This window comes from Acomys russatus, chromosome 9, assembly GCF_903995435.1.
Source record: "Acomys russatus chromosome 9, mAcoRus1.1, whole genome shotgun sequence".
Taxonomy (NCBI): Eukaryota; Metazoa; Chordata; class Mammalia; order Rodentia; family Muridae; genus Acomys; species Acomys russatus.
Window position 1 is genome coordinate 41,427,724 of NC_067145.1, and position 15,631 is coordinate 41,443,354.

The window sequence follows — 15,631 nt, forward strand, 5'->3', positions numbered from 1 at the left end:
ATGCTGTGAGTGGAGAATGTAAAAGTCTGTCAGTACCTCAATTAACACCTGTGGTTGGTTAGGTGGGTCTATTGGAATAGCCAGTACCAACCCTGCAAAAGAGTGAGACATTGAAGGTCCCATAGAGCTAGCCTGCTACTAGCATGTAAAGAAACCCTCTCTAAGACTCAAAGTTCTGAGAAGAGAACTGTGCTAGGAGTGTTAGGAATTTAACTAATTTTTATGAATATGGTGTCTTGCCTGAATGGATGCTTCTGTACTTGTGCCCTTGGAAGCCAGAAGATAGCATCCAGTCTGCTGGGACTAGAGTTACAGACAGCTGTAAGCTGCTTTGTGGGTGCTGTGAATTGAACCTGAGTCCTCTACAACAGTGCTCTTAACTGCTGAGCCATCTCTCCAGCCTCCCTCTCCCTTAAAATTATGTGTATGATTGTTTTGTCTTCATGGGTATATGCCTAGTATCCATGAAGGCCAGAAGGCGGCATCAGATCCCTTGGAACTGGAGTTATAGGTAGTTGTCAGCAGCCATGTGACTGCTGGGATGGAACCCAGGCCCTCTCAAGAGCTGTAGGTGGTGCTGACTGCCGAGCCAGCTCTCCCCGTCATTACCCTCAAAGCAAAGTAGCCAAAAATTTGCTTGGTTCTAACCATTGTAGGAGCAAAACTTGCTCCTTTTACATTAAGTGTACTTATGTCTCTAACTATTATCTGTAAGTACCTAGAACCTTACCTGCTCCCCTTCTACCTTCTTAATTCCAACTGTTCACAGAGCTGTGCTATTGAGGCTCTGAGCATGATGAGTAGTTTCTCCCATCTGGTAGGGAAAAGACAATAACTAGGGAATTATTGAGGCTTTTGTCTTTGAATCTACTCCCAGGTCTCATCCTAACACCACCTCTTAATTTTAATAAACAATAAAATAAAAGATTATTAGTAATTCTCATGGGTTCTTTTCAGTTCATGTTATTCAGCTTTTTCCATCCCCAGAACTTTTGCCTTTTCTCCTCCCATCATTCTTACTCAGACAACACATTTGAAGGGTCCATGACTTTTTCCCCTTGTAAGGCGGTAGTTTAGTTTAACAGTTTCATGGAAGAGAAGAGACCAGGTCAAAGGACATACCCTTCAGCAACTACAAGAAACCAGTACACTGGGCAGGGCGTGGTGGCGCATGCCTGTTATCTCAGCACTGCAAGGCAGAGGCAAGCGGATCTCTGTGAGCTCCAGGTCAGATTTGTTACAGAGAGTTTAAGAACAGCAGATCTCAAGGGGGAAAAAAAGAAGAAAAAAGAAAAACAAAACCCCAGTGTTAAGGTGCTGCAAACGAGATGTTTCCATCCGAACACATTATAGGAAGACTCATTGCTTTAGGGGAGCTAGATCTTTCAGGATGGGCGATGAAGCTTCCTTACCTTTGTTCCTTGATGTTTACCTTATCTTATACTCCTGATCATGCCATGTAGTCTAAATTTGCCACTGCTTCCTCATTCTAAGGAGAAAGTTTTAAACCTTATCTTTGTTTTGTGTGCATTGATGTTTTGCCTGCATGTATGTCTATGTGAGAGTGTCAGATCTTAGAGAGCTGCCATGTGGGTGCTGGAATCTGAACCCCGGTCCTTTCAAAGAGCAATCAGTACCTCTAACTGGTCAGCCATTTCTCCAACCGCCAAAAATTTTAAACTTTTGAGCAGTTGTATACTATATGAACATAATGAGTTACATGCTGGCATGTGCCTTTAAACCCGTGCTCACGAGACAGGGTAGAGGCAGGTTAATCTTTCTGAATTTGAGGCCAGCCTTGGCTGCATAACAAGCTCCAGGCTCAGCAGGGACACATAGTGAAACATTGTCTCAAATTAAAAAAAAACAAAACAAAGATTGAATGAAAAGAGAAAAGACATTGCCCATCAACTCATCGGTCCATCTTCAACCCTAGCAATCAAACATAGGATCTTGTGTATGCTAGTATCCACTGAGCCCTTCCCAGCCTCCTGTGTGATTTGTAAGTTTTGATGACTCAATTAAAGTTTAAATGTATTATTCTTTGCTGAGGTGTAACCCAGCACCTTGTACATCATAGCAAGTGAGTCCTATCCCCAGCTCCTCCTCAAATTTTAGAAACAATTTCATAGGCTCTTACTCGGCACACTGAACCAGACAGGCACATAAGAGGCTTGCTGGTAACTATAGCCTTTGACTTACAGTCCTCTTGTTCATGGTGTCTACCATGTACAGTTCTTTCTGCCTCCAGTAATTTCCATATTTGCCTCTTACACTCTTTTTTAAAAAATTTAAAAGCCTGCCAGTCTGTAAACCCTAAAATGTTTTCAACCTATTTGAACTGCACACATGTATAGTAATTCAAATAATCTGTGTGTGTCACCACAGTGCTTATCTCCTTGGGTTGTGATCATTGATCTTGTGTTGTAATCACTGATGTTGCTGCCATTGTTCAGTTTTGCACCTTTTTAAAAAAAGATTTATTTATTACTTATACAGTATTCTGCCCGCATATAGGCCTGTAGGCCAGATGTGGGAACCAGATCTCATTGAAAATGGTTGTAAGCTACCGTGTGGTTGCTAGGAATTGAACTCAGGACCTTTGGAAGAGCAGCCAGTGCTCTTAAGCACTGAGCTATCTCTCCAGCCCAGTTTTGTATCTTTTAATAAAGTAAGAGTGACCAAGCAGACCTCCTCCTCTCATACATTCCAGTTTTCTAGGAAACCTTTTCTTTCCTCTAACAGTTGCTTTAGAAAATCTATTAAGTAGTTTCTGATTTGAGCCTTAAGGAAATTAATTCACCTAATACATACTCATTAGAAAATAGGTACAAGCTGGGCATAGTGGCGCACGCCTGTAATCCTAGCACTCAGGGAAGCAGAGGCAGGTGGATCTCTGAGTTCAAGGCCAGCCTGGTCTACACAGTGAGTTCAGGACAGCCAAGGCTACACAGAGAAACCCTATCTTGAAAAACAAAACAAAAAAAGAAAAGAAAAAGAAAATAGGTATAAGATACAGCCCCATGGTCCCATTCTCTACTGTACCAAATAATATTTTCTTGCTCTATTTAAATTTAAAATATAGACTGTGGATATTCATAAAGAAAAAGTGGCTCGAAGAGAGATTGGTATTTTGACAACAAATAAGAATACATCAAGAACTCACAAAATAATAGCACCTGCAAATATGGAGCGCCCAGTCAGGTATATTCGGAAGCCTATTGACTACACAGTTCTGGATGACGTGGGCCACGGAGTTAAGGTAAGCAGTTTGCATTACTTACATGTCAATTACTTTGAATTTTGGATAGAAATTGTGATAGGATTTTCTTATTTGATAGATTCCCTTTGGCTAGCAACAAATATGCTTTTCATAGAGTATTTATTTTAAAGATGTGAGTGTGTGAATGTTTGCCTGTGTGTATATATGTACCACATACATCTCTGGTGCCCTCGGGTCAGAAGACGGCGTTGCATCCTCTGGGAATGAGTTATGGATAGTTGTGAGCTATCATGTAGGAGCTCGGGTGTGAACTGGGTTCTCTGTAAGAGCAACACGTTCTCTTAACTGCCGAGCCATCTCTTCAGCTCTTTAGAATATTAGTTGGGGGGGGGGGAGGAATGGGAGGATACAAGGGATGGGATAAACATTGAGATGTAACAAGAATAAATTAATAAAAAAAAAAAAAAAGAATGAGAAGACAAAAAAAAAAAAAAAAGAATATTAGTTTAATGAGTTACACGTTTGACTAAGCTTGAAGAAGAATTTTATTCACGGAATAGACACTATTCAGAAAAATCTAAAGACCTGAAAAGGCTGGCCTACTAAGATGGCTTAGCACGTATAGCACTAACCTTTTGACCACTTCTGCACAAGATAGAATTATGCTTTGAAATATGGTAATAATAATCCCTTTCCCAGAAGACTGATTTTCAATCCTTCAAAATATTTAATAATATTTGTTCTATTCTTAGAACCTACATGGGGGAAGGAGAAGATAGACTCCTGCAAGTTTTCCTTTGATCTCCTCCTCCACACAGAATGCTGTGTTACTTGTCCCATAAACAACAACAACAAAAGTACAAACAGACAAAAACACAACTTGAAAAAGCCATTCATTAAGTAAGCCATTTAGATCATAGATTATGATTGACTTAAAAAATAAGTTGTACATAATTCAGCCTTTTATTCCTAAAAAATTTGTGGACCTATGTAGTATAGGGATGAAATTAAGTGACTTAGATGGGGTGGGGAAGGAAAATTGTATAAAATTTTCTTTTGCATACTTCTGCTATAACCTCTAGGTTTGTAGAAGAATATTTGATGCGTGTTCCCAAGCTTGGCAGAGTTAGGCAATCTTGAACTTTTTTTTTGGTTTTTCGAGACAGGGTTTCTCTGTGTAGCCTTGGCCATCCTGGACTCACTTTGTAGACCAGGCTGGCCTCGAACTCACAGCGATCCGCCTGCCTCTGCCTCCCGAGTGCTGGGATTAAAGGTGTGCGCCACCACGCCCGGCTCAGAAGACTGATTTTCAATCCTTCAAACTATTTAATAATATTTTTAGGGCTTAATAATAATAATAACAATAATAACAATAACAACAACAACAACAATAATAATAATAATAATAATAATTATTAATTTTTTTGTTTTCCATGACAGGGTTTCTCTGTGTGGCCTTGATTATCTTGGACTCACTTTGTAGACCAGGTTGGCCTTGAACTCACAGAGATCCACATGCCTCTGTCTCCCAAGTCCTGGGATTAAAGGCCCGTGCCACCACCACCCAGCTTAGGAATTATTTTTAATTTTATGTAAATGAGTGTTTTGCCTGCATGCATGTCCCTGTACCACTAGAGTGCCTGGTGCCTGTGGGAGCCGGAAGAGGGTACTGAACCCCTGGAGTTGGAATTACAGATAGTTGTCAGCCTCCAAGTGGATGCTAGGAATTCAATCTGAATCCTCTGGAGAGCAGCCACTTCTCAGGCCCCTCAGCCTGTTTTAAAAAAGAGGTCAGCTAGGGTCTGGAACCGTTTTCCAGCTGGTGGATAGGAGTGACTGGTGCTATTGCTAGATGTATTGCATTATACGTACTCTGGGATTTTTTTGTCAATAGAAGAACATTAGCTTTTATTGTACTCTTCCCCATGGTTTCTGAGTGTATTTGCTTTCATGCTTGAGAGTTATATGTGAGGTTGAAACCCTTGCCAACTGTAGTGGAGACTACATGTTTCGTGTACTTTTATTGGAGGCATATCTAACATGTGTAGGAGCTTAAACTTAATTGTATCTTAAAATATTTTAGAATAGTAACATACAAGGTTATATTATTATGTATTTTGGGATTTAAACAGTACACATAATATGTACAGATATGTTAATCTGGTCTGTTATTTGGGGAAACTCACTAACTTCTCCCCTTTTGCTGCATCTTAATTTTTTTTCCTACCAAAACAATACATTAACACTTTAGTAAAGACAAATTTCTGAGCCAAATGTGGAGAAAAATGATAACACCATAGAGTTTGAGGCCAGTTTGGACTGCTTAGTGGAGCGCTGTCTTGTTTGTTTGTTTGTTTTTGTTTTTTGTTTTTTTGAGACAGGGTCTCTCTATAGCTTTGGCTGTCCCAGACTCATTCTGTAGACCATGCTGGCCTCAAACTCAAAGTGACCCGCCTGCCTCTGCCTCCCAAGTGCTCAGATTGAAGGTGTGCGCCACCACGCCAGCTTGTGGAGCTCTGTCTTAGCACAACTTCCTCAAAAACCTAACCATTATCTCAGAAACAAGAACCCAAATTATCTCATCCCTTTACTCATTTGGAAATGTATGAGATTGATTTTTTTTTTTTTTTTTTTTTTTTTAATATAGCTCTGCTCAGTTCTGGAATTAAAAGATTGGACCCAAATTTTAAAAGGAAGTTTATAAGAAAATGCAGCTCTGTATTAGGAAACATGAACAAAGCTTACTAGATGTTGAACCTACATGCATGAGGTCTAAGGTAGTTTTCCTTCTAGCTATTAAAAAGTGCAAACATTTAAAAAAGCCTCTTTTAGAAAGAGTGTGTATCATGGTAATTTTTGCTAATCAGTTTTACGTGTATACTTATGAAATGTAGTCACATTGCTTTGGTTGCTGTTTTTAAATATTTTGACAAAGATTTAGAAGAGTGGGTGGCCACCGAGAATAGTATACTTTAAAACTTGTATGCGTTGGTAGAGTGCTTGCCTAGAATGGATGCAACCCTGGATTTGATCCCACAGATCACAGTGCGGGGCAGCTTTGCGACCCAGCGCTTGCACCGTGAGGCAGCAGCGTTGGAAGCTCAAGGCCATCCTTGTCACAAAGTGAGTTTGAGGCTGGCCTGATATTACAGGAGGCCAGGATGAGGCTAATACATGTAATATTTACCTGTGTATGTACAAAATAGACACAGTTACTTTTTCCCTGGTTTTATTACTGTTTTATGACTTCCATAAGAATTTTCATACTCTAATCTTACGTTTTTCTATAGGATTGTAAAGATGTGTGAAATTAAGAACTAAAACCAGAGCTGGGTGTGGCAGGTACATCCCTGAGGCTCTAGTGGGTGAGTGAGTTTCAGGCCAGCCAGGGTTACGTAGTGCGACCCTGTCTCAGAAGAAATGCTCCTAGTACAAGGAGGCAGAAGGACTAGGAAGACCGCACTGAAAGGCTGGCACGTTCTGCACAGTGTGCTCCAGGCCACCTGGGCCACACAGTGAGACTGTCTCAGACAAACAAAACAGCTGACCATCCAGTCAGTCCCTTTGTCCCTTAGAAAACAAAACAAAAAATCTGGGCATTTATTAATGGTAAATTATGCAAGGTTGAAATTACAAGGCAGAAAGAATTAAATTTACCTTAAAATGAGTACTTTCAGTATTATTTATTTATATTATTTAAATATATAAACAAATAATTATTTACATTATTTATATAGTATTTCTAATCAGATTTTCGTCTTTGGTTCACATTCCTATTTAGAAATTTGATTTCTTTTTTAATGAAAAATTTTCTCCATAAAACATATTTTGATGACATTTTTTCCATAACTATAACTCTTCCCAGGTGAAGCTTGATTCCTTAACAGCTTCTTAAATTTGTGCTTTCTGTTTTGAATCGTGACAACTGATGTTTTCTCATGGTGTTTTTTTTTTTTTTTTTTTTGGTTTTTTCGAGACAGGGTTTCTCTGTGTAGCCTTGGCCATCCTGGACTCACTTTGTAGACCAGGCTGGGCTCGAACTCACAGCGATCCGCCTGCCTCTGCCTCCCGAGTGCTGGGATTAAAGGCGTGCGCCACCACGCTCATGGTGTTTTTTATCATTTATCTTCTGGATATTTTTCATAATACATACAAAACCTTGAATACCATATCTAAATAGGTTAATATGCTTCCTGTAGTTATGACATTTTATATCCAGTGTTAATATTCCATCTTATTTGTGATATAAATTTTAGTGTTTTGGTATTTATGTGTGATATACTTGGCCTTCCTTTAAATAGATTATGCATTTAATACATTTCATGCTGAAAAGTATATGTTATCTATAAATTTATTAGGAATTTAAAATAAATAATAACTTACAGTAAGTCTCGCTAGTTTTGGGGGCAGAGTAAAATACTGGTAGGAGAAACCCTATGCAGAATCTTTGAGAATTGCACACGAAGAACAAGAAGAAGTGATGATTTTCACGGCCAGGTACCATGCTTCAAAGTGAGCATAGGGAGGGAAGGCTTGAATACTTGGTGGAGAAACTTAGAATTAATTTTAGTGAGCATACCAATGCACAGATTCCTAAATTAGTTTATAGTTACAGAGGAATCTGTTGTATATATGCAGTATTTATGTAGAGGTCATGGGGATGATACAAAAAGCAAGGGAAAGACATTCTGTTGGTTAGAGCTAGTTGGGGTTTTCTAAGGTGAAGCTGCTAAGGTTGATTGATGGTTTCTGGTCATTTTAGTTTGCTTTGTAGGAACCCAGAACAACAGGACTGTCTTAGCTTCAATGGTCTTCCAGTTGTTGTTGTTCTTAATTTTCTTTCTTTCTTTCTTTTTTTTCTTAATTTTCTTTAGATGTGTTTATCTTTGTATCTGAGTGTTTGCCTGTATATGTGTATGTGTACCGTGTGTGCGCCAAGTGTATGTACCATGTATGCATGCTTGTGTGTACCAGTTGTGTGTATACCATTTGTACTTGTGTGTGTGTGTGCATACAGTTTACCACGTATGTTTTTCTCCTGTGGAGATCAAAAGAGGACAGAGATACAGTCGGTTGTGACATTTGTGCATGGGTGATGGGACCTGAACTGTGGGGCCTCCATAAGGACATCAAGAGCTCTTAACCACTGAACTCTCTATAGCAGTATAGATGCTAACTTTTCATAATATTTACATAGGGCTACACCTTTTAAGCATTTAAATTTTACTAAAATGAGAGCTAACTAGTTACTTCAAAGAAAGAATTGGCCTCATTGACGTTGGAAGCTTACTGCTAGAAAAATAAGAGAGGACTCAAAAGGACTTGTTTTTAAACATATTCCAGGTAAATGGTGAAATTATTCCTAAGTGTAAATATTTAGAGGAAGAAAGACTTTAAGGAAATACTAAAGCCTTGTTTATGTTTGGGAACATTTAAATAGATCCTTCTTCATACAAGTATTGTCAGTTGCTAGCTTTAAGAGGCAGGGATTAATTTTATAACACTCATCATTTGGAACACAGTCACATACAAATGATGAGATTTTTGTTTGTTTGTTTTTGTCTTTGTTCTTTAAGTGGAAAGAAGTGAAGATATGAGAGTGTACTTTGAATACTTTTTTGCACAATTAATGTGTTATATTATGAAACATACTATATGCACATATACAGGAATATATGTATCATATGCATAGATTATACAGTACATTAGTATATCTGATCAGGGGTATTAGTTAGATGGAGGATTTCACATGTAGGTGTGCGGCATGGTTGATTAGGTAGAGTTCCAGACCACAGTACCAAATGACAGCGAGGAATACCAGTGTCTTAGCACAGTTTATATAAACAAGATGTCTGAAATTCTTGCATAAGATTTTATTTAATGCTATTGGGGTCATGGGAAAAAGGTAGATAACTTGTGAGAACAGCAGATGTCATTGATAGAAATTGAAATCTGTGGACTTTATTATAGACAAACTGTAGAAATGGGGATGTTTTCTTAATCGCATGGTACAAGGATTGGCACTGTAGGGTCACACACATTGTTTCAGGTGTGTTAGCTGGTCCTCTTTAACAGAAGTAGCCTTTAAGAGCAAAGTCGTTTTTCTTTAATTTAGAATTTTTACTGAACTGGTCTTTAAAATCATAGGAACATATACTTTCCTAGTAGTGCAAAGGCTTGCTCAAGACTTCCATAGTTTAGAAATGAGAGTTTCCAGACTTTATTTATTCATTCTTCAGTTAGAATTTGGCCAAGCTGCTAGTAGATGCCTTCATTTTTATATTTTGTTTAAAAGCTATTTTTTTTTGTCAGTTTTATACACACACATACATATTACCTTATTCTTAACACACCAACCATATCTTGTTTTTGAGATAGGGTCCTACGGATCCCAAATTGGCCTTAAACTTGGTGTGTAGCTGATCATCCTGCCCCCCGCCTCCCAAATTCTGAGTTTTCAGTATATCCCTATACCCTGGTACCTGTTACGTGATGCCAAAAATGATACCCAGTGTTGCTTCATGCTCTACAGAACTCTGCCAACTGAGCTACATTCCCAGGGTTTAGTCAGGGCTTTATGATCTCATTTGTAAATACTGAGGTGCTAGGACAAATCTTTTTCTGAATTTGAAAGCAACTTGTGAGTTTTTATTTTTATTTTTTGAGACAGTCTAACTACATAGCTCTGACTGGCTTGAACTCCCTACATAGACCAGGCTGGCCTTGAACACAGAGGTCTACTTGTCTTTGCCTCCCAAGAGCAGGAATTAAAGATACCATACTCTACCCTACCTCCAGCTCTGTTCAAGAGTAGTGTGCGCTCTTAATCGCTGGCCATCTCTCCAGCTCATCTCGTGATGTTTAAATAGATGCTTATTATCTATCTACTTTATTCTTTGTGGTATTAAGGATTTAATTTAGGAACTTCCGTGTATTGTTACTTTTGAGCCAGGTACATCTAGTCTTAAACTGTGATTTCAAATTTTAGTTTTTAAGGTTTATCTTTTTATCATATTATACTACCACTCAAGTAATGAATGTTCCAGACTTGGGCATTCATTATCTAATAGAGTCTTAGATCTTGTTTACTGCTATATTAAAAATTTATTTACATCTTCTATATTATTGTAGTTTATTTAAATCAAATTAAAATTTTTATTTTTAAATATGTCTATATTTGTATGGAACGGGATGTGCATGTGAGTGCAGTGTCTATTGAGTCCAGAAGGGGGCATTTGACCCCTTGTATCTGGAATTACAGCTGGTTATGAGATCGATGCCTGATGTGCGTGCTAGATACTATCATCTTCCAAAGCCATTGTGTTCTTCTAACTCCTGAGGCCCCTGTCTAGCCCGTGTCATTGGTAATTCCGCTGGATTAGGTTCATGGGTTAAATGCTGACCTAAGAAATTTTGAGGTCTGCTTGAGATTAGCTTAATTTCTTGGTATGTTCCTTAGGAAGTTATTTCCTATTAAAAGTCCATGTAAGTTAGACCTTCAGACAAAAGCCATCAATCCCCACTACCTGGGAGGCTGAAGCCAGAGAATCATAAATTCAAGTCTTATCTGGGTCACAAAGTCAATTCTAGGCCAATTTGGGAAACATAGTGGCTGGATTTAGCTCATTGGTGGAGTGCTTGACTAGCATGTGTGCAGCTCTGAGTCTAATTCCTAGTATTGAGGAAAAAATAAGTCTAATACACAAATGTTTCCCTAGTTCCTCTAGATACTTTTAAGATGTATTTGAATATGGCTGGATAAAAGCTTGCTGAACATAAAATCAGTAATATAAATGTCAACCTGTCCTGTCAGATACAACTTACCTAGAATTAATTTCTACTTTTTCCCCCTCTTTTTTGTTTTTGCCAACATAAAGTGGCTAAAAGCCAAGGTAAGAGATATTACTTATCACTTGATCCACAGTACTTCCTGTATATTGACAGAGGCTGCAGAGCCACTAAAATGTGAAAACTCTTATGTCTGTCTGCTTTTTCCTGTAGGATTTACTTAGATTAAATATGCTCAAACTTAGATCAAATCAGCAGCATTTAGCTTGGCTGTGTTAATGTATCCAAAATATATTGATGTTTGCACTTTAGGAACATTAATCTTGCTAACAGTTACTGCTTTGCTCATGTTTTTACAGTTGCTTTGCTTCCATTGACTTGCAGTTAGGTTTCCCAGACGTCACATGAGATTTTGTTGCTGAATTATTAGGATAAAGATTATATTTGAGATGAGTATCTTAGCAGGTAGACAGATTTGTGGTTTACATTTATGCACACATAATTCACATATAGATGTTTATTCAAACATTTTAGTAACCCTGATTCTTGAGTAACTTTGATATGAGCAATAACATATAAATTTAGTAGTCTCACCTGTATTTTGCATAAATTGATATGAATAGCACAAAGTATGACAGGAAGAACTGAGCACAGGTGGCTTTTGAACTTTTAAAATGTAATAACAAACTATTAAAACTGTCTGGGAATCCTTACTTCACATTCTGATATTAAGAAAAAATGATCATGTTAAAACATCAAGAGAACAAGTTGATACAAAAATAAAATCTTTTTCTCCACAATTTAGCACGGAAATAACCAGCCTGCAAGAACTGGCACATTGTCGAGAACAAATCCTCCCACGCAGAAGCCGCCAAGCCCTCCTGTGTCAGGCCGAGGAACTTTGGGGTACGAATTAAACTGCGGTCTCCATGGAATGTCTGAGACTTAAGTGCATGCTTCCTTGTTTTGTGTTATCTCTTGTGGTACTACCCTTTAAAATCATTTATTTTGTGAGGGTGCATGTACATGCATGTGGGGAGGTCAGAACGGCTTGTGAGAGCTGATGGGTCCCTGTGATGAAGCTCAGAATGTCACTTTCTGAACTATTTTGCTGCCTCAGACTGATTTTGACTCTTAGTTCCCTAAACGGAATCCAGAATGGATCTGCCTGCTTTATAACCTGTGTGTTTAGTACATGTGTGCTGACATGTACATGTGCGCGCATGCATATACACACACAGAGACACACAGAGGCATGCGTGCCAGAGGACAGCCTTAGGTTTTACTCTTTGGAAAGCCGTCCACCTCCTTTAAGACAGGTTGTCTTCTTGGCTTGCAGCTCACCAATGAGGCTAGATTGGCTGGGTAGTAAACTCCGGAGAGTTTCCTGTCTCCCCAGCCCTACCTTTGGGATTATGGGTGCTGCCATGCCAAAAATTAATAATCTTTTGTATATGTGCAAATGAATATTGTTTTTTGTTTGTACATTTTAAAAATACAAATCTGCTTTACATTTTATTTTCAATGGCTTGACCAATGGCACCTCTTCTTGTATTTACGCTGTGTTGTGGCTCTTTGAATACAGGGTTGCTCTGTGTAGCTTGCTTAGTAGTTGCCATCTCCTGTGTCTTCTGTTCGTGACACCTTACACTTAGAACTCTGCTGAGTGGCTGCAACTGCACCAGCTACTCACAGGCCCCTTTATCCCAGAGTAGCGTTATGGAAAGCCCTGGAAAGCTGGAAAAGATAGTAGTGACTTCTTGTCCCTGGTTGTGGTACTGATTGTATCAATGTTTTTCAAGGTGTTTCTGAAGGATTAATTACTTGGAAATACCATATTAGATTTCTTGCTCTTAGGGAAGGGATCAGTCAGAAGCTAACTCCCCTGCCTCCAATAGAAAGGCTTATGAGTGGCTGAGCTGGGACTAATGTATATTTTAATATTATATATTATTGAGCCTTAAAAGGATTATAGCCATTATTTTTAGTATAATGTTAGAATTTTAAACGACCTTTCCCAATAACTTTCCTAAAAGAGAGCAACAAATTTGAATTTTTTAATGTTAAACAACAAAATTTATGTCACAATTGAAATTTTTGTTTATATACTATTAGAAATTAGCTTGTGCTGTTATATACTTTCTGGAGGTCAGAGGACAACTTTGTGGAGTCATTTAAGTGTGTAAGCATGCCTGTATGTGTGTGTGTTGTATTCCCATGTGCTTGCAGTTGCTATCCCTCCCTCTAGGATTGAACTAAGGTCCTTAGGCTTTGGTGGCAAGCATCTTGACCCACCTAGCCATCTTAACTCTTAACCATCTTAAATTAAAATTGGGAAAAAGTTCTGTTATACTTAATTTGGATGGAGATTGTTCCAAATTTGGGAGGGGATGCTGTTTTGTGTTTCTCATTGATTATCCTTCTTTCCACTTCTCCTTGTTAGACGGAATACTCCTTACAAAACCCTAGAGCCAGTTAAGCCTCCAACAGTTCCTAATGACTACATGACTAGTCCGGCGAGGCTTGGAAGCCAGCACAGTCCAGGCAGGACGGCTTCTTTAAATCAGAGACCAAGGACGCATAGGTAAGCCTTCTGTCTGAACACTGGAACTCTGAGAGCATATGTTTCTGATTGGTGAGTGATCATTTCTACAGGTGCAGAGTATAAGTGAGGTGGTACTTTAATGCTGATAGTGAGCGTGAGAGGGAGGGCATTACTCTTCATGTTTCTGATCTCATCACATTTCAGGTTTTTTTTTTTCCATTTGTGTATCCCATTAGCAGATTATATTTCCTGGTTTTGACAGAGATATAAGTACATATTGGAATTACAACTAAAGAGTGCTTTGTAGAGATGGAAGGTGTAGACATTGGCATGATGCTTGCCTACCATATAAGATGCTCTGGGGTTGCTCCCCAGCACCACAAAACCAGGCATGATGGTGCAAATGTGTAATCACAGCACTTAGGTGGTGGGGGCAGGAACATAAGTTGAAGGTCATCCTCAGCTACATAGTGAATTTGAGGCCAGCTTGGGATATATGAGGCCCTGTCTCAAAAACCAAAACAAAACCAAGACCACCGCTGTCACTACCACCACCACCAAAATCAACAAAAACAACAACAACAAAAAACCCAAACCAAAAGAAAGATTAAAATTGTTTTGCTCTCCTAGGTTTCCATATAAAGTGTTCTTAATTTTGGAACAAAGTGTGTTTCAGAAGTAACCTTGTTCCATCATTATCCCCTCCGTCCTGATCTAGAATGCTTTGGAACATATCTTTAAATGTTGTAAGGCAGGGCTAGGGTTTTATAGCTCAGTGGTAGGATATATCTTTAGTATGAATGAGGCTCCTGGGTTCATTTACCCATTAAAAGGGGCCCAGGGAAAATGTTCTTCAAGTGCTCTTAGACAAAGGGTTAAGTGCTATAGAAGTCACTGGTTATTAGACTGACTGAGTTAAAGCCCCACCCAGAAACAGTAAGATGTAGTATTATTGTTTTCCAGAAGCTCACTGTGCTGAAATACTAATACCTATTTTAAAACACATTTCTAGGATATCATTATGCCAGGATTTTTGCATTATTTAATCCTTGTTACAAATGTTGCTCCCTGATAGCCATAGACAATATGTAAATGAATGAGCATAGCTGTACTCTAGTAAAATTTTATTTATGGTATTAAATTTTGAATTTCATATAATTTGAATGTTTTGCAAAATATTCCTCTTTTGAGTTTTCTCCAGCTATTTTTTAAAAGAGATAGCTTATTGGCAAAAGACTGGACTGTTGTCTAGTTTTGACCCAGAGGGTGTAAGCTGCCACCGCTTATCCTTATGTTAGATAAAGCACTGAAGAAGAGCTTAAGTATCCAAACATCCCTATGTCTGACACAAGCTCAGAAGATTTCCTGGCTTGAATAATTTCATATTTAAGTCAATTTGTCCTACCAGTGGCTCTTTTTATTACAATGTTAAAATCATAAATTATACACATGGAGTACAAATCTTGCCCAGGTACTATAAACCTTTACCTTGTTGGGTTTGTGGGCATATTGAGCAAACTATATTGCTTTTAAAATATAGTGTAAGCCAGGCACTGTGGTATACACTTGAAAGGCTATAGCCGGAGAATCCTCTGAGATCAGAAGCTTGATACTAGCCTGGGCAACGTACTGACTAGCAGGTGTGCTAGTCAGCAGTTACACTCAGCCAGAAGGACAGAGCCTTGCCTCAGAGGGAATTGAATAGTTTCTCCCTAGCAGCTATACTAGGCAGCGAAACCTAACTACTTTTAAACTGTTTTCTGTTGTTATACTCATTGTCTCAGTCACTGTTCTGTTGCTGTGACGAGACACCATGGCCAAGCGTTTAATTGGTGAGCACTTAGTTTCAGAGGTTGGGTTCATATCAGGGCAGGAAGCATGGTGGCACACAGGTAGGCATGGTGCTTGAGAAGTAGCTGAGAATTCTACATCCAGTTCCACAGGCAGCAGGAAGAGGTTTCTGAAACCTCAGAGCCCACTCCCAGTGACACAGTTCCTCCAATAAGGCCACACCTACTAATCCCTCTCAAGTAGTGCCACTTCCTTATGACTAAGCATTCAAATATGTGTGCCTG

The 15,631-nt window shown here is 38.8% G+C and overlaps 1 protein-coding gene across 13 annotated transcripts in view; it reads left to right on the forward strand.

The window, feature by feature from the left end:
- Abi1 (abl interactor 1) overlaps positions 1 to 15,631 on the forward strand; it is an 86,952-nt gene that overhangs the window by 52,417 nt on the left and 18,904 nt on the right. For 6 of the 13 annotated variants that reach the window (XM_051151230.1, XM_051151232.1, XM_051151222.1 and 3 more), the window contains exons 3-6: positions 3,086 to 3,262; positions 11,101 to 11,115; positions 11,817 to 11,917; positions 13,455 to 13,595. In XM_051151230.1, coding sequence (XP_051007187.1) covers positions 3,086 to 3,262; positions 11,101 to 11,115; positions 11,817 to 11,917; positions 13,455 to 13,595 — 434 coding nt within the window. The remainder of the gene's footprint in view (positions 1 to 3,085; positions 3,263 to 11,100; positions 11,116 to 11,816; positions 11,918 to 13,454; positions 13,596 to 15,631) is intronic. The other 7 variants (XM_051151220.1, XM_051151223.1, XM_051151221.1 and 4 more) reach the window with 2 other exon arrangements.